The sequence below is a fragment of the Nothobranchius furzeri genome, chromosome 6 (genome assembly GCF_043380555.1).
Source record: "Nothobranchius furzeri strain GRZ-AD chromosome 6, NfurGRZ-RIMD1, whole genome shotgun sequence".
Taxonomy (NCBI): Eukaryota; Metazoa; Chordata; class Actinopteri; order Cyprinodontiformes; family Nothobranchiidae; genus Nothobranchius; species Nothobranchius furzeri.
The window spans coordinates 59,619,909-59,643,299 of record NC_091746.1 but is presented as its reverse complement, the minus strand read 5'-3'; the positions used below and the strand labels follow the sequence as shown (position 1 = coordinate 59,643,299).

Sequence of the window (23,391 nt, the reverse complement as noted above, 5' to 3'; positions counted from 1 at the left end):
CTTCACCCCCTGGCCGCCCGCTCTCAGTCGCTCACCTACCAACGTCCATTCCTGCTCCTACACCTCTGGACAAAACAATCCCGTTACCTGTGGATCTCCTCAGCTCACCAGGACCTAACAACCTTCCTGTACAATTACCACTACCAAGAAACAGTAAGACCAGTCTTTCAGACAACGTTTCCATTTGTTTTCGCCTCATATTCACTCTGTCTCCCTCCTTAGAATCTCCCCCCTGGATTCCTGCTGCCAGTCCTGCATCTCGTCTGTTCCCGTCTCTCACATCGCTCTTTATTTAGAAATAAAAACCTTTTTACTTACTTTCTTGTTCTCCGTATGGTGATTCTGCATGTCGTGGGTCAAGAAACTTCCTCCTGCCATGACACCGATGGACCCTCCTCTCCAGAACCCCTGAATAGACCTTACCAGGAAGGCTCAAGAGTGTGATCCCCCTGTAGTTCAAACACACCCTGCGGTCCCCCTTTTTAAATAAAGGGTACCACCACCCCGGTCTGCCAGTTCAGTTGGACTGCCCCCGATGTCCACGCGATATTGCAGAGCCGTGTCAGCCTAGCCTGGCAAGCCAGACTAAATAAATGTATTATTTAATCTGGCAATGCTCCATTGACGGCTCTCGGTTGTGGGGCAGGTTCTACTGTTGTCTTTCAAATGATCTCCGCATTCCACTGGACAATGAATGTGACATACTCTTGTTTCACTCTGTTGCATCATCCCACCCACCAGGCATATAGAGTGCCCTGATTGGCCCACAAAGCAGATAAAGCTCTTTGATTTGTTCACTAAGCAGATAGAGCACTATGATTGGCCCACCATTATGGACCAATCACAGCTCTTTATGTGTTTGAAACCCCTCTAGAGAGCTGTGATTGGCTAGCCAGAGTCCTGGCAGGAGCTGTGAAGGTTCCAATGGAGCGTGCCTAGACCAAACTTTGCAAAGCGAGACTTTGGTCTAGTTCACTAGGCTAGTGTCAGCCAACACGGCCCCACAACATCCAGAGCCTTAAGGAACTCCGGGCAGATCTCATCCACCCCTGGAGCCTTGCCACAGAGGAGCTTTTTAACCACCTCAGTGACCTCAGCACCAGAGATTTGAGAGGCCAACCCAAAGTCCCCAGAATCTGCTTCCTCACTGGAAGACGTGTCTGTGGGATTGAGGAGGTCTTCGAAGTTTTCTGCCCACCGATCCACAACGTCCTGGGTAGAGGTCAGCAGCACACAGTCCCCACTATAGATTGTGTTGGTATGACACTGCTCCCCCCCCCCCCCCCCCCGAGGTGCCGTATGGTGGACCAGAATTTCCTCAAAGCCATAGGAAAGTCTTGTTCCATGGTCTCACCAAACTGCTCGCATGCCCGGGTTTTTGCCTCAGCGACCACCTGAGCCGCGTTCCGCTTGGACTGCCGGTACCCGTCAGCTGCCTCAGGAGTCCCACAGGCCAGAAAGACCAGATCGGACTCTTTCTTCAGCTTGACAGCATCCCTAACCACCGGTGTCCACCATAGGGTTCAAGGGTTGCCACCACGACAGGCACAGACGATCCTGCGACCACAGCTCTGGTCAGCCGCCTCAACAATGGAGGCACGGAGCAGGGTTCATTCAGACTCAATGTCCCCCGCCTCCCCCGGAACATTTTGGAAGTTCTGTTGGAGGTGGGAATTGAAGCTCCTTCTGACAGGAGACTCTGCCAGATGTTCCCAGCAGACCCAGGCAATACGTTTGGGCCTGCTTGGTCTGACCGGCATCCTCCCCCACCATCTGAGCCAACTCACCACCAGGTAGTGTTCAGTTGACAGCTCCGCCCCTCTCTTCACCCGAGTGTCCAAGACATGCGGCTACAGGTCAGATGAAACAACAACAAAGTCGATCATCAAGCTGCGGCCTAAGGTATCCTGGTGCCAAAGCACATAGGGACACCTTTATGTTTGAACATGTTGTTCATTATGGACAATCCATGACTGGCACAGAAGTCCAATAACTAAACACCACTCAAATTCAGATCGGGGGGGGGGGGGGGGCTGTTCCTCCCAACCACACCTCTCCAGGTCTCACTGCCATTGCCCACGTGAGCGTTAAGTCCCCCAGCAGAATGGGGGAGTCACCGGAAGGAGCGCTCTCCAGCACCCCCTCCAAGATCTCCATAAAAGGTGGGTAGTCTGAACTGTAGTTTGGTGCATAAGCACAGACCACAGTCAGAACCCGTCCCCCCACACATAGGCGGAGGGAGGCTACCCTCTCATTCACTGGGGTAAACCCCAACGCCCAGGCACCAAGATGGGGGGCAACTAGTATGCCCACCCCTGCTCGGCGCCTCTCAGTGGGAGCAACTCCAGAGTGGTAGAAAGTCCAACCCCTCTCAAGGAAACTGGTTCCAGAGCCAGAGCCGTGCATTGAGTGAGTCTGACTATATCTAGTCGGAACGTCTCAACCTCACACACTAACTCAGGCTCCTTCCCCACCAGAGAGGTGACATTCCATGTGCCAAGAGCCAGCTTCTGTAGCCGAGGATCAGACCGCCATGGCCCCTGCCCTCGACCACCACCCGTTACACACTGCACCCGACCCCTTAGGCCCCTCCCACGAGTGGTGAGCCCATGGGAAGGGGGACCCACGTTTCCTCTTCGGGCTGTGCCCGGCCGGGCTCCATGGGTGAAAGCCCGGCCACCAGGCGCTCGCCAACGTGCCGCACCTCCAGGCCTGGCTCCAGACGGGGGCCCCGGTGACCCACGTCCGGGCAAGGGAACACGATTTCCATTTATATAATGCATCATAAGAGGTCTTTGGGCTGCTCTTTGTCTGATCCTTCACCTACGATCTGTTTGCCATGGGTGACCCTACCAGAGGCATAAAGCCTCAGACAACTTAGCTCCTATGATCATTGAGACACTCAAACCCCTCCACAACGGTAAGGTGACAGCCCAGGGAGATTGATTTTGTGTGTTTTAATAATGTTTATGCCTTGGTGACATGTTATGTCTGTATGGTCAGGGGCCAAATAAATAAAGGTTGAGTTAAGTGCTCAACTTGGAGACAGGAAATTTAACATTTACCATGAAACTATTGGAGAATCAATTAAAAGTTTTGGAGTATGGAGTTTTATACATATTACAACGTCCGCATCTCTTTTTAAACCAACCCCTTATAAAGCTGTGACTTATTCAGCCATAAGTTGCTGCTTGGTGGATGTTAGTACTAGAAAACTGCCAGGTTCTTGTCCTAAAGAGTCTAAAAAAGTATTGCTTCAACTGGTTCTCCCTTAAAAAATAGGGAAAATCATTAGTATGCAGAAAATTGTTTAGTATTATTCCTGTCATATTTTTTTGTGTTAAATAGTTGAAAATGTTGCACATCATCCTTCCCTAAAGTATATACATTTTTTTTACCAAATGTCTTTCTTGACGTTGTCTTGAATGTTTGTAAAAATTAAAAAAAAAGGAAAAATAACGACTGGTCGCAGCTACTCCTATCTTCAGAAGCCCACTGAAAAAAAATAAAATGAAAATTCAGATGCTTTTCAATATGCAGAGTTTTAAATAAGTAATGACATTAACAATTTATAGACTGAAAGAATGACAGGAAGTTCAGGAGCTGATGACCTGAAAAACAAGCTCAAACACAAACGGGCAACATTAATATATATTCTGTGTCTTGAAGAGCATCTCTCCTATGTGTTGATTTTGTCACTCCATGATGAAAGCCTACATTCCGCTTCCATTTGAACAGGGATATCTGCTGAGTGTGCAAACGCAGCCTTTTAAAAGAATATTTAATCTCTGAAGAACAGCTGTGAGTTTATTTTGTATAGTTATCTAAAAAAATTCAAGTACATATATTATTTCACTGCCCAAGGAGAATTCTTAAAAAAATAAGCACACATTTCAGGAGAAAAATAATACATTTTATACTTTTTATAAATCTTGTCACACCTTCTTCCATCTAGTTAACACAACAACTCCCTCTCAATAGAGGTCAATGACTCATCGGGGGATGGAGAGGAGAGGTACCCAGAGTAGTCTCTGCTTGTTAAATAACTACAGACAGCTACAGCTTATGAGCTTGACTCTCCCATATTTCAGTTAGAATTGACAAAGCTCCTCAGATGAGAAGCGAAACGTCTTCAAGAAACAAAAGATGTCCAGTTGCCATCATTTGAACACTGTGGATTTAATAAATCTTAATAAGTAATTTTCCTTTGGCACATGATGGGTGTTGAATTCAACTTGACAAAATGGAATTTTATTTTATTTTAATGCATTTAATAGTCTAATAAATAAATAAGGAGTAAACTGATTTATAGGAAAGGGGAAATTTTATTATAAACAGAACATCTGGAGTAGGGCTGCACAATATATCGCTAATATATCGTTATCGCGATATCAGCACATGCAATGTGCATATCCCAAAGAACAGATAAATATCATAATGAAGGGTCAGCTCAAATGTTTGCTAAACATAATGCATTCTGTCAATCAGACTGAAGCATTATGTTTTTTTAACAAATCAAATGGAGCTCTTCACCCATTTGGCCAATTGGGTGGGTTCTCATAGGTTAGATGCCCGCCCCCGACATTTAATTTTGATGGTTAGCAAACACCTGAGTTAGCTTTGTTCTGCCCTTTCTGCTGATTCTGCTTTTCTCGGGATCCACTGATTGCCATTGACTGTTCATTTCCTTTTTCCCTTTCCTAACATCTTTTGCTTTTTTAATTTTTATGATAATTTAGACATTTTTTATTTCTTTGTAATTGATTATTTTTGTTCCTGAGTAAAGTTTTTATTTATTTATTGCAAGTTATATCGTCATCGCAATATTAATCACATATCGCAGGTTTTTCTAATATCGTGCAGCCCTAATCTGGAGTGCAGCTGGCACTTCTTCTGACAACAATATGCTCTGCAGCTGATGAAGAGAAAAAACAAAAGTGGCTTACAGATTATATTGTGAAGAACCCACGATGCCTGAAGAAAACATGATAGTGCAAAACACCAGCAGTCACCATTTTCTAGGTCCAAACGTCTCTTTTTTGTGTCCTGGGATTCAAGTGGTGTTTTTCTTTTTGGGTCTCTGGTTAGTTTGTTCTAAAGTTCAAGTGGTAGGGTTAGGGTTAGGTTTTTAAATACAGTCTGATGCTCTGATGTTAGTTACAGTCTTCTGACACAACATATATGCTAAACAGAAAAAATTTCTACTTTCAAAGATGTGCAGTACACAGAATGCAGCTCATGAGGTTGAAGGGGTTGCCCAGTAATCTGAAGGTTGCAGGTTCGATCCTGGCTGCAGACAGAAAAATCTGCTGTTGTGTCCTTGGGCTAGACCTAGACACACAACCCACCTTGCCTGCTGGTGGTGGTCGGAGGGACTGGTGGCACCAGTGCTTGGCAGGCTCTCCTCTGTCAGTGCGCCCCAGGGCAGCTGTGGCTACAATGCCACATCACCATCAGTGTGTGAATGGATGAATTATACACTGTAGTGTAAAGAACTTTGGAGTCCTTTGACTCTGAAAGCTGCTACACAAGCGCAGGGCATTTATCATCTTTTTCTTTCTTCATATGAAATGTCTTTTGTTAGAAAACCACTGAAACCCAACTCAGTTATTCAGAACTTTAAGTATGTCTAGCCTTCACACCAGCACAGACAAAAGCTCCTTCTCTGATATCGTTGAGCCACAAACCTCTCCCACCAGTTGTGTTCTGCTCATCGACATATTCTGCTGCAAAATACACAGGTGTGTAATGAATGGAGGACCCAGGGAAGTGTGGCAGTTCAGCGAGACAAACAACCGGTTGATTCAATCGTTGCTTTCTGTCCAAAACGTATTATTGGTGAAGGTTTTTTTAGACAAATGTGTGAGAACCCTTTTATTTATTTAAAGGGGTACTTTGAAATGTTTCACTTTTTAAAATTATTTTCTTGAGCCAGTATGTGCTAAAAAGATTCTTTACAGGGTTAATGAAAGGCCATCCAGCTCCTATCGCCCCTGTGGCCTGAATATTCCGCTTACAACTTCAGAGTTGATGGTCTGGACTGTGGGAAAAATTGAGCTGACATACCTGGTGCTGCAGTCTGGTTCCAGCACGTTTTCTGCATAATTTTGATCATGAACACAGCTGATTTGTTTCATTTAGTGATGAATCATTCATGTACATGACACTAAGGAAAGCTGGGGAGACATTTCAGCTGTTAGATTAAGGCATTGAGATGAACACAGCGAGGAGATATGTTTGCCTTTCGGTTCTCCAAACAGACACTAGGGGGTGCTAAAAGCAAACCAAAAGTGCCTAATCGCCCGTAAAATTTCCTAAATATATTTTGATTTATACTTGCAGTAACAGGCATGAAAAAATGTTTTAAGCCAATTTGTTTTCCAAATTTGCCATTGTAGCTTTAAAAACAAGAAACGGTTGCTGAAATGGCTGCAGCTGCTGTCTATGTATTCACAGGAGCATTGTCCTTCTCTTTTAAGATTTATTTATTTATTTCAGATAAACCTTCACTGGCCATCTTCATAAAATGCATCTTCTCTTCTGCAATGGAACACATGTGGCTCTAAACTTAAATAACTCTTCACAGGAACTTTGCCTCAGGCCATGCTCCAGATGCTCTAGACATCATGATTTAGTTTTTATCAAACGTTGAAATTTACCGCTGAAAGCAGACTACATCTTTTTGGAAACTCTGCCTATGGTTAAAATACTTAGCTATCAGTTTTTTTTTTGTAATCCAGCTAAAGGCTATAACAAATTAGCACACACCCAGCTTCAATGCTAGGAAGGTAACAGTTCACTCGCCAATATCCATCTCAAGAGAACTTCATTTCCCAGAAGTCTTAGACCAACCTTTACTAGAAACCCGGAAGTAAATCAAATTTGTTTTCACCGTGTGGTGTACAGCAGGAAAGTTGCCCCACAGAGTGGAGTGACGTTTGACATTTAAATAAGGCGAGTTCTTGTGTCCTTAGTCCTTAGTGCCATCATTTATTAATTTGTCGACGCTTTTGATATAAAAACAAACAAACTCAACAGGTAGGAACTTGTTTTTATTTGTTTTACTACGCGCATTTACTCGCGTAGTAAAAATGTGTTTGCAGGTTAAATAAATATGAAAAGCACCATTTTAAGTTTATTTAAATCATTTTGTGCTGTTTTTTTTACTAGAGTAAACCCATGTAGTAGAACGTAGTGTTGCTAGCTTGTGTGATCCTTAGCTAACTTCAGTGTTGCTCACGCGACCCTCCAGTTTGTTATTTTTTATACTTCGTTTAGTCAGCTGAGGTCAACCAGTAACAGACATTTATTTGAACCGGTAAATAGTAGTTTAGGAAATCCAAACTTTAAAGCCTTTTGTGATAAGTAGCTTCCCTCACAATCAGTTAAAGATTAGCACTTTATCTGATGTCTCATGTCAGATAGGTTTATGTTTGCTGTATTTGAAAACATTTTTACTGCGAGTTAGTTAGCATTCACAGACTAAGCACGTACTCTAAACAAACAAGTGCATTTTGTCTCAGTTTAAAGTCCAAAGTTGGATAACTGAAGCAGCTCCTCTCACCACGTCTGAGTTTTAGGTAAAAATGGAAACTATTCAGAACTGAAACATGTTTGGTTTTTAGAAAATAAATTGTCACAGAACTAGCTTAAAGTTGTCACTGCATTCAATGTTTAATAATCACTGACTAATTCGGCGTTCATAAAAAGTGAACTGAAGAGCTTCCATCAGAAGGTTACTTTGGTTTAGTTTAAGGCAGGCATGTCCAGTCGACAGTGGCCCTGGAGGACCAAGATTGGACACTGCTGGTTTCAGGTTTATTATGCTCAAGTCAGTTCAATTCCTTGACTGTCACCACATTATTGGATAATAGATGAAACTTTATTACTTAAAGGCCTACTTGTAAATTACTGTGGTATACTTCAACCCAAAGGTAAATGAATTTACCACAAAATCTGTACTACAGTGCATCGATTCTAGAGCATCTTTGAAATATTTAATGTACACTTGAATACGAGAACCCTAAATTGGTGATATTTTGTTATATGTTGTTATATACTTATGGGCCATACCCATCTGTACTGGGTCGACCCGGGCCGGGTAGCCTAGGTTGTTTACATATCTGAGTGGCCAGGTATTTTTCCGGGCCAACCAAGGCTCATTCTCAGCCCTCTTCTCGAGGGGGTCTACTTCAGGCCGACCAGGGCCAACACACCCACTGCTGACAGCAAATTCACACCTTCCATTAGAGCAAGCCTCTGATTGGTGGGTAGAATCAGCCCACATGGGCTTAAGGCAAGGATGTGTGGAATCAACCGGGCCAGGCTGGGGCCGACTGGGGCTACCCGGCCCGGGCCGACCCGGTACAGATGGGAATGGCCCATTAGACTCACCAAAGCGGGGCTGTTTTTATGAAATGTAATGTAAAAAAAAAACTAAACTGAGTTTTGTGATTTGCTAATTGTTGGAAGTATTTCTTCTGCTGAAAATTGTACTGTGATAATATTTCATGCATACTTTCAAATTTAAAGACAAAAAATGGGACTCAATGCTCCCTGCTTGACACTCAGCTTTAAGGGGTTGGATTGGGGGGTTAAACCACCAAATATTTCCCGAGCGCAGCCACCGTAGCAGCCATGGCTGCAGCTCACAGCTCCCCATGGGGATGGGTCAAATGCGGAGATGTAATTTCACCTGTGTGTGATGATGACAAATGGGACATTAACTTTATTGGGAACTTACCAATAGCAGAAACAATAAGAAAATATAAATGAATAAAATGTTTTGTAAAGACTTTTTGAATTCAATGCTTTGAAATTTTTAGGAAGTGATTCAAATCAATGCCACTAGAAATATAGATTGTTGAAAAAACATTCAGCTGTTACATTTCCAATAAATGAATATATTGAATCTCTACTCTGTTATTGATGTGGTGCAGGTCTGAATAAATCATTAAATCATGGCGCTGGTGGGGGTGAGAGTTATCGAGCTGGCAGGACTGGCTCCTGCTCCGTTCTGCGGCATGATCCTGGCCGATTTTGGAGCCAAGGTGGTCCGTGTGGACCGAACAAAGACCTCCACGTCTCTGGACACACAAGCTCGGGGGAAAAGATCAGTCGCAATCAACTTGAAATCAGCAGAAGGCGTGGCATTACTCAGGAAGCTCTGTGTTCAGTCTGACGTGGTCCTCGAGCCCTATCGCAAAGGTCAGATATGCTTCAGACTGAAATCAAAAATTAAACACAACACTGCATGGCTACAATTGGTCTCAAGCTTTCTGATCTATATCAAGGAAGCTGTATGAAGTGTTTCTAATGACTTTCTTTTACATGCTCAGGTGTGATGGAGAAACTGGGCCTTGGTCCAAGAGAGTTGCTGAAAGAAAATCCTCGTCTGATCTACGCCCGGCTAACGGGTTATGGTCAGAGTGGGTCTTATGCCACCGCAGCTGGACATGACATCAACTACCTCGCTATGTCGGGTAAAATAATCCACACGGTTCAAGTTCTGAGGTCTCTTTTGCCGCCCACTAGAGCTAACTGGATTTTTCCCCTCTATACCTTTACTTTATATTTAACATAGGAGCAGCAAGTTTGATGGTTGGATCTTGTTGGTTCCGACTTTTTGTTCAGCATACAAATTTTAAATCAGGTCAGGCGTCCAATGCGTCCTGGAAAACCAGGAAAACGATTGACCAATTTTCCAATCATGGAAATCACAAGGAAAATGGGGGGGGGGGGGGGGGGGGGGGTAAAATGTCCTAGAAACTTTTGAGTTGTCCAGGAAAATAATTTTCCCTTCTTGTAGATGAGCACAAATGGATTAAACTATGAATGTGTGATTTCAGCTGTCTTCACCGGACAGTACTGCGCTGTAGCGCTTGTCTGTTTTAATTTCTGCATCTAGCCGGCACAGCTCCATGTGGGACGTTACAAACCAATCAAGTTGCATATTCCCTTAGAACAGTTGTGCCTCCCAGTGTTTCCATCTGTCTGTGTTGCTAGATTGACTGATTTTTCAGACCCAAGTAAGGATTTATTTCTCTAACAAAGGGTCAAACCTAGCTACAGTAGATCGATTGAGAGGTTATTCTCCCTCTCTGTTGAGTGACAAAGGAGCAACGGATAGCTGTGGGTGTGTCGTCACTCATGGAGGGGCAGATCATTTCGCTACCATTCGTCGTACGTCTTGTCTTGTAGCCTGAGGAGTTTCAGACTTTTTCTTTGCTCTTTCAGAGAACTTCAGTTTGTGGAGCTGTCCTGCTGGGAGGTAGACTGCAGTGCCTTACTAATAATTTTCAAAAACACGTCAGCCTTTTTTCTTGAATCAAATATGTACTGACTGGGTGTGTGTGCCTTCTACTCAGAAAATCAGCACTTTTGTAAATGGTAAAGCAGTGGTTCCCAAACTTATTTAGCCGCGCACCCCCTTCTATGTCCCGACCATGTTGAGCGTATGTTGTGCGTAATCAAATGTCTATAGGGGACAAGATATAGTCATGATGTTCACTTTTACCTCAGACCGACTTATTGCTGTTTTATGGTGTGGCTGAATCTGCGATCCGCTGCCATGCGGACTGGAATAAGAAATGCTGCAGGACTTGTGGTCAGGTTCATGAGGAGTCACTGGCTGGAGCGGACCCGACTCATCCCAGAAGCTAAAATCTTAATTTGACCTTGAATGAAAAATAACCTCTTAAAAGTTTTTATCACGGTGGAGGCAGCGTTCATTTCTGCCTTCAGTCTGACGGCGCACCGGAGTTAAAGCAGCGTGTGCGCTTATTGAATCTGTGTGTGTGTGTGTGCGCGCGCGGCACAGCCGCTCAAGTCACCGCGTCTTGCGCTATTTAAACCAATGTTGTAAAATGACTTCTGCCCAGCCCAGATGCGCTCACTTGTGCACCCGTGAGCCGTGGTTCAGCCGGAACACGTCTGACCTCTGATAGACGCACTCTGAACTTCAGATCTTCAGCGTGCTGTCAATAGCCTGAATGGGAATCATTTCTTGTTATTTTGTTACATCCACAATGTTCTGTGTGTGAGGTTTACAATGTCAGAACACCTGCATGAGACAGGGTGTTAATTACAATCTGCCAGAATGACTCGCCACCTTCAGATTTCTCCAACACTGTTAAAAATGATCAAATACGGAACATATTGGCGTGCGCAGGCCAGAGCGCTGAAGCTCGGCGCATTATTATTATGAAGCTAGGGCACATGCGGAGGACGCGCGCGCAAAAATATACTTGTTTTCAATTACATTTATTGTGCCCACTTACTTTTTCTTTGGCCCACCCACAAATGAGTTTCTATGCTAATGGTGACATATGACAGACTTCTCTGAGCTCCGCAGCCATTACACTTTTCACCTCACGCACCCCCTAGCGGCAGCTCGCGCACCCCCAGGGGTGTGCGCACCACACTTTGGGAATCCCTGTGGTAAAGGAATGAAGCTGCCAACTTTGCATGTTGTCTCACCATGATACTGAATATTTATGTGATTTTGTTGTTTGTTTTAAATACAGTCTGGAATAAGTTTTTCACGCTGTCCTGATACAACACACATGCTAAACAGAAACGTTTACTACTTTGAAGGATGTTTTTTGTTGGGAAACCGTTGAGACCCAAAGCTTCTCTAGAAGGGATTACTGGTTTTACTCATCCACATGTGTGCCTAGCTGAAAACAAAAGCAGTTAAAACAAAAGACGAGAGTCATGAATCCGTCTCATTGAAACTAATGATGGGAACTCCGGCTCTTTTACCCCAAAATTCCACTATCTCCGCTCCGCTCCGCCCCCGCTTTCCGCTGCCGCTCGCTTCCAAACTCAAATTATACTATACCCGCTCTACAACGGCTCCGCTCTGGTGCGGAGACCTGAGGTGCGCAAACACGCATGCGTGGGATTTTCGAGATCTTGCGATACAGTCCGAGCAATAAACGCGGAAGTTAGATCCAAACACCCGTTGTGTGGGAGAAGCATCGAAATGAACTGTTTAATCTGCCCATCATTTGTGTTGAGAGATCAGCAGTGTTTGGATCAACAAAGGGTGACTACTTTGATAGTGGAAACTGTATTTATGGCTTACTTTTGTGCATTTAAAGTTCAACCGCCATTGATAGTTGTTAAAAGTTGTTAAACCTGTGCATATGAACCAAAAAAAAAACCGCTTTTTGTTATCGATTTATTGTGAAAAAACGGAAGCTGTGCTTGCTCCATTTCCTGTTGGGCGGTTGTGATTTCTGTCCATTGACTGCGGAGGTGCTCCGGCGTCCGACAAAAATAGAATCAATCCTATTTTTGCCGGATGGCGGAACGGCGGGCGGCGCACTGCGCCGCATAGCCGCAGTAGTGGAGCAGCTCCGATTGACTACAACAGGACCGATTTTGCTGCGGAGTTCGTGCCGGAGCGGAGCGGAGATAGTGGAATTTTGGGGTTAGGAGAACTGGTTCTTACGACTCAGCTCACTAAAATGAACCAGCTCTCAAACGGCTCCTCACATTTTTTGTTTTTTAAATTAATTTATCACCAGAAAAATATGTAAAATGTATAAATATTGAAGTGTGAAATGACTCCCTAGCTGTCATCAGCATCTACAGAAGCGATTTATCACTAAATCAAACATATCAGATGTGTTCATGATCTAAAACATGCAGGAAATGTGCTGGAAGCAGACTGCAGCACCAGGTATGTCAGCCAAACAGCGGCCCGCCACACTGACGTTGCAAGTGTGATATTCTGGCTACAGAGGGCAGTGGGGTCTGAGTGACTTTACAGTAATCCTGTAAAGGGTCATTTTAGCACTTACCGACTCAAGAAAATTATTTAAAAATATAAAGTAGCATAGTATCCCATTAAATTACTTCTAACTATCCCATTACGAAACAAAGTGCAACAAATCAAAAATAAAATATGTAAAATATTTATAGATTTAGCTATTTACAGGTAAACAACTTAGAAAAGCTGGGATAATCACACAGTAGAATTTGTAGAGGCTGCTTGAAAATATATTTTTGCTTTGCATAGTCGTCACTCTTCCTTTGAATTTTCAGTGTTGGTAAAATGTGTCAAATCTGGCTGGATTTCCTGCTTTCGCTCATGTCCTCACCTTTCTGTAGCCTGTTTTTTTCTCTCCTTTCTCACACTCCTCTCGCTGCTCTGAGCTTATACCGTACCTGTCCCCCTTTCCTCCCCTCCCCTGCTGCTCCTGCTCCCTGAAGAGCAGAGGGCTCATTGAGGAGTTGACCAATCACATACAGCTTAAACACTGAGAGAAAGGGGGAGAGAGAGAGAAAAGAAGAAAAAATAATGACTCAGATTCGGCTCTCAGAGAAGGAGCTGAATCTGATTGGTCACTTCTAAGAGCCATTTCGTTTTTGAACGACAAAACACTAATTGAAACTCAAAGCTTCAACCTCAGTTTCATTTTGAATGTTATTCTGTTAAATCAGCTTAAAGCTGTGGTACATCAGTTTAAATTATTAAACAACTTTAAAAAATCCTTAAATTTGACCATCTGACCCTGTTATATGAGAAAGTTATTTTTAATTTTTTTCTTGTCCCTCCCCAGGCTCCTACAGCTAAACGAATCATTTCTGTGAGCCTACCGCTTTGCCCAATAGTGCTGCTTTTCCACCACAGGAAGCTCAGTCAACAAAAACGAGCCTCAGACACCAGCGTGCTCGATGGTGTCATGCTCTGCAGTCCCTTTTCTTAATCAGTTGATGCCTCTCTGTAGCAGGAATACATAGACCAAGAAGGTTGATGTGATGGGAAGAGTAGTTCCAGGAGAACCAGAGAGGGTAAGGACATCAGACAGAATACCAGCGTCTCCGTCCAACGTGAAGGTTTAGGGTCTGTGGCGTTTCTATGAAAGTGAAAAGATATCTATTACAGCAACAGTATTGAGTATTATTTTATGTTGGGTACGGCTGCACAATATATCGCAAATATTTCGTTATCGCAATATCAGCATGCACAATATGCATATCGCAAAGAGCAGATAAATATCGTAATGAATGGTCAGCTCAGATATTTGCTACACATAATGCAGTCTGTCAAACATAAGCATGATGTTTTTTAACACATCAAATAGAGCTCTTCACCTATTTGGGTGGCTTCTGGGTGGCGTCAGATGCCCGCCCCCGAGGCGGACGGTACCTAATTTTGATGGTTAGCAAACACCTGAGTTTGCTTAGTTCTCCTCTTTCTGCTGATTCTGCTTTTCCTGGGATCCACTGGTTGCCTTTTCTTGTTCATTTTCTTTTTCCTTTTCTCACATCTTTGGTTTTTCTCATTTTAATGATTTATTTATTTCTTTGTTTTTGATTATTTTTGTTCCTGAGTTTAGTTTTTATTTATCGCAAGTAATATCGTCATCGCAATATTAATCACTGTTATCGAATATCGCAGGTTTTCCTAATATCGTGCAGCCCTAATGTTGGGTGTAATATTAGTGTGCTTACCTGTTCAAGCGCGTTCTGATCCAAGATTCTGAACTCGATGTAAATCTTCTCCAAGGAACCGCATCTGCTTGATGAGGTGACGGGAGGTTCAAACTCTTCATCAGATGACTCCTCCATAACTGAGCTCTAGTGTTTTCCAGCGTAGTAAATGAAATTTGATGCTTAACTCATTCACTGCCAGCCGTTTCCTGATCACTAACGGCCTTCGCTGCCAGCGTTTCTCACTGTTTTTACTGTTTTTTTAAGAGTCACAGAACGTTGCGCGCTAGCATGATGCTGATGCCAAAACAAAGAGGAGACTCACCTCTTACATCAGGAATAAGCCGTGTGTTTCGAGCGTTATCCGTTCTTTCATAATCCGTTGTCGAATTGTGATCGGCAGACGCTTCTCCGGTTCGCGCCTCACTTTTTTTACAGGAACGGCCCAAAACGATCTCCAAACACATGGATGGTCTGCTTCCTGATCATGTGATCTGTGACGTATGCGGATGAAGATTGACTTCAGGGCTGAGATGTTTGTTCTCTCAGCGCGGGGCTCGTTCCAATGCTCAAACAGTAAAAAAATGCAAATGACGACTTTAGTCGTCATTGGCAGTGAACGGTTGGATCTAAAATGACGACTTTAGTCGTCATTGGCAGTGAACGGTTGGATCTAAAATGACGACTTTAGTCGTCAATGGCAGTGAATGAGTTAAAGACATTCAGACCAGGTTTACAACTGGTCCAAATGAGGCCTAAACCAGTACTGGTTGTATTGTAACCTAGCACCAAACACACAAGTAACCAGTAAGCCTCTGGTAACAACCAGGATTAGAAGGACTACACAGAATGTGATGTTTACTCATGATGTGTCTAAATAATTCCTGTACCATAATGTACATTCATCCCTTCTTTAATGACATCTGTATAAAATGTAAACTATTACATGGAGCTAATGCTAAAATAGGCTAAAAATATGCTAGTGACTCCTGATAAAAAGCTAACAGTTTGATAGTGGGTTTATTAATAATAAAGATTATGTAATTGGTAAATGGCCTTTATTTGCTATAGCACCTTCTAGAGTCCTAGAACCCCCCAAGGCGCTTTACAATGTAGTCATTCACCCATTCACACACACACACATTCACACACTAGTGAGGATGAGCTACGATGTAGCCACAGCTGCCCTGGGGCGCACTGACAGAGGCGAGGCTGCCCAAGCACTGGCGCCACCGGTCCCTCCGACCACCGCCAGCAGGCAAATTTGGGTTAAGTGTCTTGTCCATGGACACAACGACAGCGACAGACTGAGCGGGGCTCGAACCTGCAACCTTCCGACTACGGGGCAAGCACTTAAATCCTGTGCCACCGTCGCCCACATCGCCTATGTGAGCTGTCTTTTAAAACTACAGTATATATTTATCGATATTCTTTATCAAAGGCCTTTTGTTCACAGTGAATAACTAAATTGTTGGTTGGAAACATCCTTACCTTGAAAACTATTGCTAACGCTAGCTCAGCTCTGGCTCAATGTAGCGATGCTCTCTCTGTTGACTGCTTTCCCTGCACGTGCTTGTTAGGAGGCGTGGCTTTTGACTCTTTCAGGAAGGGCAGGGGAGGAGCAGAAGCTGTTCAAATTTCATAATCACCTCCTCTGCTTCATGAGGTGAATCTTGAGGACCACAGCTTTAATGGACTCAAAAGATAATAACAAATCCAACTCAAGAAAAGTGAGTCGGGTGTATTTAAACAAATAAAACCAGATGTTTCAGTTCTGTGGCTGTGAAGTGAAGATTTATGCAGTATTTTATTTCTAATACAACACTCATTACCTACAGTATTACATCCTTTTCAGAGTCTTCAGCACTGCTATGTCGAGTTTCCAAAATGGTCCTTTTCAGACTAAATCTAGCCAGTAATGGTTTGTTGCACCTCATTCATTTTATTTCAGTGAGATATCCATTTTTTTCTTTTCAGGGACTGGAATAACCTTTAATACCTTCTGCGTAATGGGCAGTAGAAACGCCGCTGAAATGACAAGCACTCTACTTCTTTAGACTGAGCTTTGCAGCGCAAAAAGGGAATCCAGCCTCATCTAAACATCAAATTGAAACGATCTCTTTAAGCATCGGTACAGGAAAATAACAATAATTTAGGGGTTATTAATCCTATCACACATTTGTCAGTAGCCAAAAGTAAAAACTGGAAACTAAATTTGAGCGACGCTGAGTATTTGAGTTAGTAAGTATTCACTTAGACAGATAAATAGCATTGTTTTGGTGTTTTATATACGTCTTTTGTTCTCTATTTTACTGTCACACCAAGCAGAAGAATGTTTGACAAAACTTCTGAGAAGCTTTCTGTCCTTTTCTCTTCAAGGTTCTTTGTAGTGTCTTTGTGATAAAGGTGTAAAAAAGGAACAAGAAGTGCTGCACAAAGGTCAAGTGATGATTAAACAGCTTAAGCAATGGATTTGTCTGACCAAGCTGAATCAATCTTGTGTGTAAGACCTTTGTACAGGAAGTTGCTTCTTTATATTTCCCATTTTGATATTTTGACTAAGAACTAAATTGAGTCCTGCCAAAAAAAGGTGTGTGTGTGGTAATAATTTGATACATGTAAAATATGGGCAAAAAGTTTAATCAACTCATTTTTTTTTAAATCATTTAAAAATTAGATTAAATTTTTTCAGACAGATGGATGTTAGCATAATGTTGTTTAATTTCCCTAGATACATGTTTATCACCTGGTTGTGTGTGTGTGTGTGTGTGTGTGTGTGTGTGTGTTTATCTCACCAGCTAAACATCTACAACATGGTGCAACAGATAACTGTCATAAGAAAGCATGAAATAGCTTAAACTTTGAGATACATTTGGCAGGTCCTCAAAAACAAACTCTAAACACTAACTGATCTCTTAGGCCTAGTCCACACGTAGCCGGGTTTTTTAAAAACGAATATCCGCCCCTCCAAAAACTTGCATCCACACCACCTCGTTTAAAAAGAAACTCTGTCCACACGTACCCGGATAAATACGTTGTTAAGGACATGCCAGACTTGTAGGCGGCAATACTTCCCCCAAATTGTATCCAGTCAGCGTAACTTTTCGTCTCCCTGTGGTCCTCCACTTGTGAGCAATTCCGCTTGCAAAAATAAACAAGCAAAAAGTGCTTGGACAATTGATAAAGCGAGCGCAGCTCTGAGGGCATCCATGCTGTCGGCTAGTGTAAACACAGGTCGCACACGTGATGTCAGCATTTTTTGTTGCCGAAAGGGACGTTTCGGACCTTAAAACTCCGGTTTTGTCTGTCCACACGCAGACACCCAAAACGGAGAAAACACAGATCTTCACTTTGGCCGAAGTTTTTAAAAAGATCCGTTTTCGTGTGAAAAAACTCCATTTTCGTGTGGATGACAGGCCAAAATGTAGAAAAATATCTACGTTTTGGCAGATCCCCGGCTACGTGTGGACAGGGCCTTAGATTCTTTAATTCAGACTTTTATTTACCGTTTGCCGTCGTCGTCGTCTTCCTCCGCTTATCCAGGTCTGGGTCACGGGGGCAGCATCCCAACTAGGGAGCTCCAGACCATCCTCTCCCCAGCCAACTCGCCCAGTTCCTCCAGCAGGACCCCAAGGTGTTCCCTGGACCAGATTGGAGATGTAACCTCTCCAACGTGTCCTGGGTCGATCTGGGGGCCTCCTGCCGGCAGGACATGCCCGAAACACCTGCCCAGGGAGGCGTCCAGGAGGCATCCTGACCAGATGCCCAAACCACCTCAACTGACTCCTTTCGATCCGGAGGAGCAGCGGTACTACTCCGAGTTCCCTCCGAATGTCCGTGCTCCTCACCCTATCTCTAAGGCTAAGTCCAGCCATCCTACAGAGGAAACTCATTTTGACCGCTTGTATTCGCAGTCTCGTTCTTTTGGTCATCACCCAAAGCTCATGACCATAGGTGAGGATTGGGACATAGATCGACCGGTAAATCAAGAGCCTGGCTTTCTGGTTCAGCTCCCTCTTCACCACGACAGATCGGCTCAGCGTCCGCGTCACTGCAGACGCCGAACCAATCCGCCTGTCGATCTCCCGATCCCTCCTACCCTCACTCATGAACAAGACCCCGAGATACTTAAACTCCTCCACTTGAGGTAGGGACTCTCTTCCGACCCAGAGTTGGCAAGCCACACTTTCCCGATCGAGAACCATGGTCTCAGATTTGGAGTTGCTGATCCTCATCCCAGCCGCTTCACACTCGGCCGCGAACCTACCCAGCAAGAGCTGAAGGTCAGAGCTGGATGATGCTAGGAGGACCACATCATCCGCAAAAAGCAGAGAGGAGATTGTCTTGCCAACAAACTCGACACATTCCACACCACGGCTGCGCCTAGAAATTCTGTCCATAAAGGTTATAAACATAACCGGTGACAAAGGGCAGCCCTGGCGGAGTCCAACCCTGACCGGGAACAGGTCCGACTTACTACCGGCTATGTCAGGGGTGGGCAATTATTTTTTCCATGGGGCCACATGAGAAATAGAAAATATTGTGGAGGGCCAGGCCAAAAGGCTGAAGTCAATTATGCATAATATTAATGGTATTTCTTTATAAAAAGCAGTAAATACCATTGTTTCTTCAAGCTGGTAAGAGTAGACTATATGTTATAAATGAGCAAAAAGGAAAAAGTGAGGTTGTCTTACAAAAATGTGATTTATTCAAATTTCCCAAGGCAATGGTAAACAAAGTGTGCGCATTTGGTTTTTGTTAAACATTTGTGACTTATATTAGTTAACAGTTTCAGTCACATTCACTCCAAAACACATTCTGAGTTTCTTTTTTTTTTTTTTTTTTTTTTTTTTTAACGTGTCCTGTCTGGCTGTGAAGCAAGCAGAATTGATGTCTGAATGCTGGTAACAAGCCTTACAGTTTTACTCTCAGGTGGAGCATCAGAGCATCTGCTTTTAATGTCTCAGGTGGAGCATCAAAGAGTCTGCTTTTAATGTCGCACCTGATATTTAAAACTTTATTGTTATTGTTTTTGAATGCTTTGTAATTTCGACCAGACACGGAGACAGAGGTGAAAGAGAAAGGAAAAGAGAAAAGGTGGGGAGAGAGGGGGTTAGGTGGGGGGGGGGAATTCAACAAAAATAAACAATAATGAACAAGAGTCTGCTTCTAGACCTGCAAAATGAGACGAGAAAAAAGCAAAACATAACAAAAAAAAATGGGACACAACACCAATATAACAAAATCAAGCTATCACTGCGTCAACTTGATGAAGAAATATATAATCAATCATTGTTTAACTAAACAGTCACACGATAATATACCACAGTGCATTGAGTGCCCACCATAGTCTTAAGACATGTGTTGAACGTGCCCAAGCCCATACTTATGAGAGCACCATGTGAGCACCTGTGTGTGTACACGCGCTTGTTTATGTAAGGTTTATCTATAGGAGCGTCCAATAGAGAGTGTGAGGGACCACAGATCTGCCCCCCAAAGACGTGTAGGAGACGGGGGGGAGCTCCAAGTCCCAGAGATCCAGGCGCTGCCCCAGAACACAGGAACCCCAAGGAGCCCGCAACCAGAAAGGCCCCCGCCCCCCTCGAGAGGCACAGAGGATCGCCCCGGGGGGCCACAACCAGCAGCCGGCAGAGCCCCGGGAGATATCAGCGGCAAGTCCTCAGGCCTGCCCGCAGCCCCCCACCCCCTAGCCGGCCGAGTCCGGGACCCAGCGACCCGGGACCCAGGGGCGACCACCCCCGCCGGGGACCCAGCAGAGCCCAGGGACCCAGACCCCCCCAGGCCACCACCGGGATTGATCAGGCAGATGCCAAAAATCTTAAACTCCCTGACCCGGGAGCCACGAACACTCAGGCAGACCAAGGCATCACACCCCCACCAGGTGTAACAGGGGGGAGGGGAGACGAAGATCTATATCATCAAAGGAGGTCCCAGGAGAAGGGAGGAGTCAAAGGCCCCACCTGACATATACAGTCATACACAAACACAGTCACACACTCCCTCCCTCATGCTCACACATGCACATACAACCAAAGACTTACAAAAATACACGCCGGACACCCATTCATGCTCCCCATACACACCCTATTCACTCTGGTCCCGGTAATGCTGCACATGGGGTACAACCACCACCGGTTACCAGAGTTTGACCCTTTCTGCTGGGGTGCTGATGAGCAGGCTCCCCCGCCCACCGCCGAGCACAGCAACCCACCACCCCAGACCCCAACCAGACGGCCAGATCTCCCTCCTAGTCTCCAGCCCCAGGCAGCCAAGCAACAACAGAGGTGTGTGAAGACCCCCTGGTCTCCCTCCACCTGCTCCAACATAGTGTTGTGTGTTAATGAGGTGTATTCTATTGCTGTGGTGAGCGGGCAGTGCGGGCATTTTCTGGCCTATGCCAGCTGATGCCACTGCACCACCCTACTTGCACCCACAGCCCTTGGTGTCTAAATGCAGTTTAAAATTCGAAGTGGGCACCGGCACTCGGGAGGAGGCTGAGAACTCCCCCTGCCAAGTGCCGTTGAATGTGCTCACTCCCAAGGCCCTAAGTGTATGTTTGCGTGGAATGTCGTCGGTGGAAGTGCATAAGGTGCAAATAAAATTGGGGGGCAGGAAGCCACAGGAATGCGGAAATGGGGTCCATACCCGCACTCCTCGACTTGTCCACCCCCCAAGGTCCTATGTGCATGTTTGTGTGATGATGTGAGGGAGCAGGAGGAGAGAAATAAACGGGGATGGGGAGGAATGGCTGGTAGGGCTTAGCCCTCCAGGGAGCCAGCTCCCCCACTGACCCCAATAGGCACCTCCGTTGTCATACCGCCGCCCAGGGCATGGAGACCCCAGCCCATCCTGCCAGGGCCCAAAGCAGCAGCATCACAGAGCCCCACAGAGCCCGAGGGAGCCGACCCAGCCCCACCCCAGCAGAATATCTATGCCCATCCCTGCATTTGCACAACTTCCAGAATATATAAGACATAAGACATCCAGGTAAGGTTGGGTCCTCCCCCTCCTGGACCTCCCCCTCCCCTGTGATGGGACAACAGAGGAGCCAGGGCCTGCCCTACGCCCCCGAACCCGGGCCAGGTACTTCTGCGTATTCCTGCCTTCTTCCCGGCAGCGTACATGTAGGGACCCGACCCCCAAGGCCCAGCCCAGATCCCCACACGGGGCCGGCCACCCCAACACCCCGAGCCCCCAGGCCCCCACCCAGACCCACCCAGGGGCAATGCAGCCGCCAGGCAGTAACCCATGGCCGCCGCCAAGACCTCCAAGGGGCCCCACTCACAACCGCCAGCAGTACACCCCCCGAGGCAACCCAAGCACCTCCAGAGGGGGGGAACAGCCCCCCAGTGCCAGACATCCCCAGTGAACCCATCCCCAGGGAACATCCAGATACTCCAAACTTAGACCCTCCACCCCCCCACCCACATCATCCCGCAGGACATCATCAACGGCCCCCCATCACCGCTATGTGATGGAACCGATCAAAGGAGCCCAGAGAGATTTATTTGAAGTGGAAGCAGAGGCTAAATCAAGTGCAATATGATCTAACAAAAGATTTCTATACTGGTTAATGCAGAGATTTTCTCTATTTTTCCAATTCAAGAGGATAGTTTTCTTAGCGATGCATATGGCAGTCAGAACCACGTGAACCAAAGATTTTTCAATCGGGACATCATCCAGGTTTCCCAGTAAACAAAGAGAGGGGGTGATTGGGATATGACATTTCAGAGACTTTGACAGGTCTTCACATACTCTACCCCAAAATTCCTGGACAGGTGGACAGGACCACAGTGCATGAACGTAATTGTCAGGAATGTTGTTTGTGCAGTGTGTACAGATGTCAGACGACACAAACCCCATCTTGAACATCAGATGACCTGTATAGTGTACTCTGTGTAGAACTTTGTACTGAATTAATTGTAAATTGGGGTGTCTGATCATTTTAAAAGTTTTTAAACAAGTTTGGGACCAGAAGTCCTGGTCAAAGCTGACTGATAGATCCACCTCCCATTTTTCAATAGGGATTGCTATTCTATCGTCTATTTTGGACAGTGTCTTATATACTTTAGACAGTAGTTTAGGGGGTTTGAGATTGCAGAAGTCTAAAACCCTTGGCGGGGTTTGTAATTCTATTTTATTGAGCTTAAATTTTTGTTTGACTACAGATTTGATTTGGTGGTATTCTAAAAAGCTATTCTTTTCTATTCCAAATTGGGAGACTATTCTATTAAATGGGATGAAGTCCAATCCTTCATATATGTTTTCCAGGTATAGGATTCCCTTATTTTTCCAGTCCAGAAGGTTCATCATTTTATTATTTTGCAAAATATCAGGATTATTCCAGATAGGTGTGCGTCTGCATGGTACTAGTGAAGACTCTGTCATTTTAAGATACTCCCACCATGCTGTCAGAGAAGTGCTGATACTAATACTTTTGAAGCCTTCATGTTTTCTTACGCTTGAGCTAATAAATGGTAAGTCTGAAAGCTCTATCGTATTGCAAATTGTCTGTTCTATGTCTAACCAGGACTCATCTAGTGGGTTATCTTGCAACCATCTTGGTATATATTGCAGCCTGTTGGCTAAAAAATAATAATAAAAGTTGGGTAGATCCAGTCCTCCTCTGTCTTTGCTCTTCTGAAGCGTTTTTAAGCTAATTCGTGGAGGTTTATCCTGCCAGAGGAATTTGGTAATTGAGGAGTCCAGAGATCTAAACCAGTCAGCTGGTGGTTTGTTTGGGATCATTGAAAATAAGTAATTTATTCTGGGTAAGACCGTCATTTTAATTGTAGCAACTCTTCCCATCAGTGATATTGGTAAGGATTTCCATCTAGCAAGATCATCCTCCACTTTCTTTAAAAGTGGGATGTAGTTTAATTTGGTTAGATCTGCTAACTTGGGAGAGACATTAATTCCCAGGTA

General features: G+C 44.7%; 1 protein-coding gene across 2 annotated transcripts in view; it reads left to right on the top strand.

Moving 5' to 3' along the window:
* Window positions 1-6,871: 6,871 nt before the first annotated feature.
* amacr (alpha-methylacyl-CoA racemase) overlaps window positions 6,872-23,391 on the top strand; it is a 50,954-nt gene continuing 34,434 nt past the window's right edge. The window contains exons 1-3 of one of the 2 annotated variants that reach the window (XM_054744453.2): window positions 6,872-6,954; window positions 8,940-9,207; window positions 9,339-9,482. In XM_054744453.2, coding sequence (XP_054600428.2) covers window positions 8,961-9,207; window positions 9,339-9,482 — 391 coding nt within the window. In that variant the 5' untranslated portion in view covers window positions 6,872-6,954; window positions 8,940-8,960. Of the gene's footprint in view, window positions 7,039-8,939; window positions 9,208-9,338; window positions 9,483-23,391 lie in introns of both variants that reach the window. The other variant, XM_054744452.2, reaches the window with a different exon arrangement.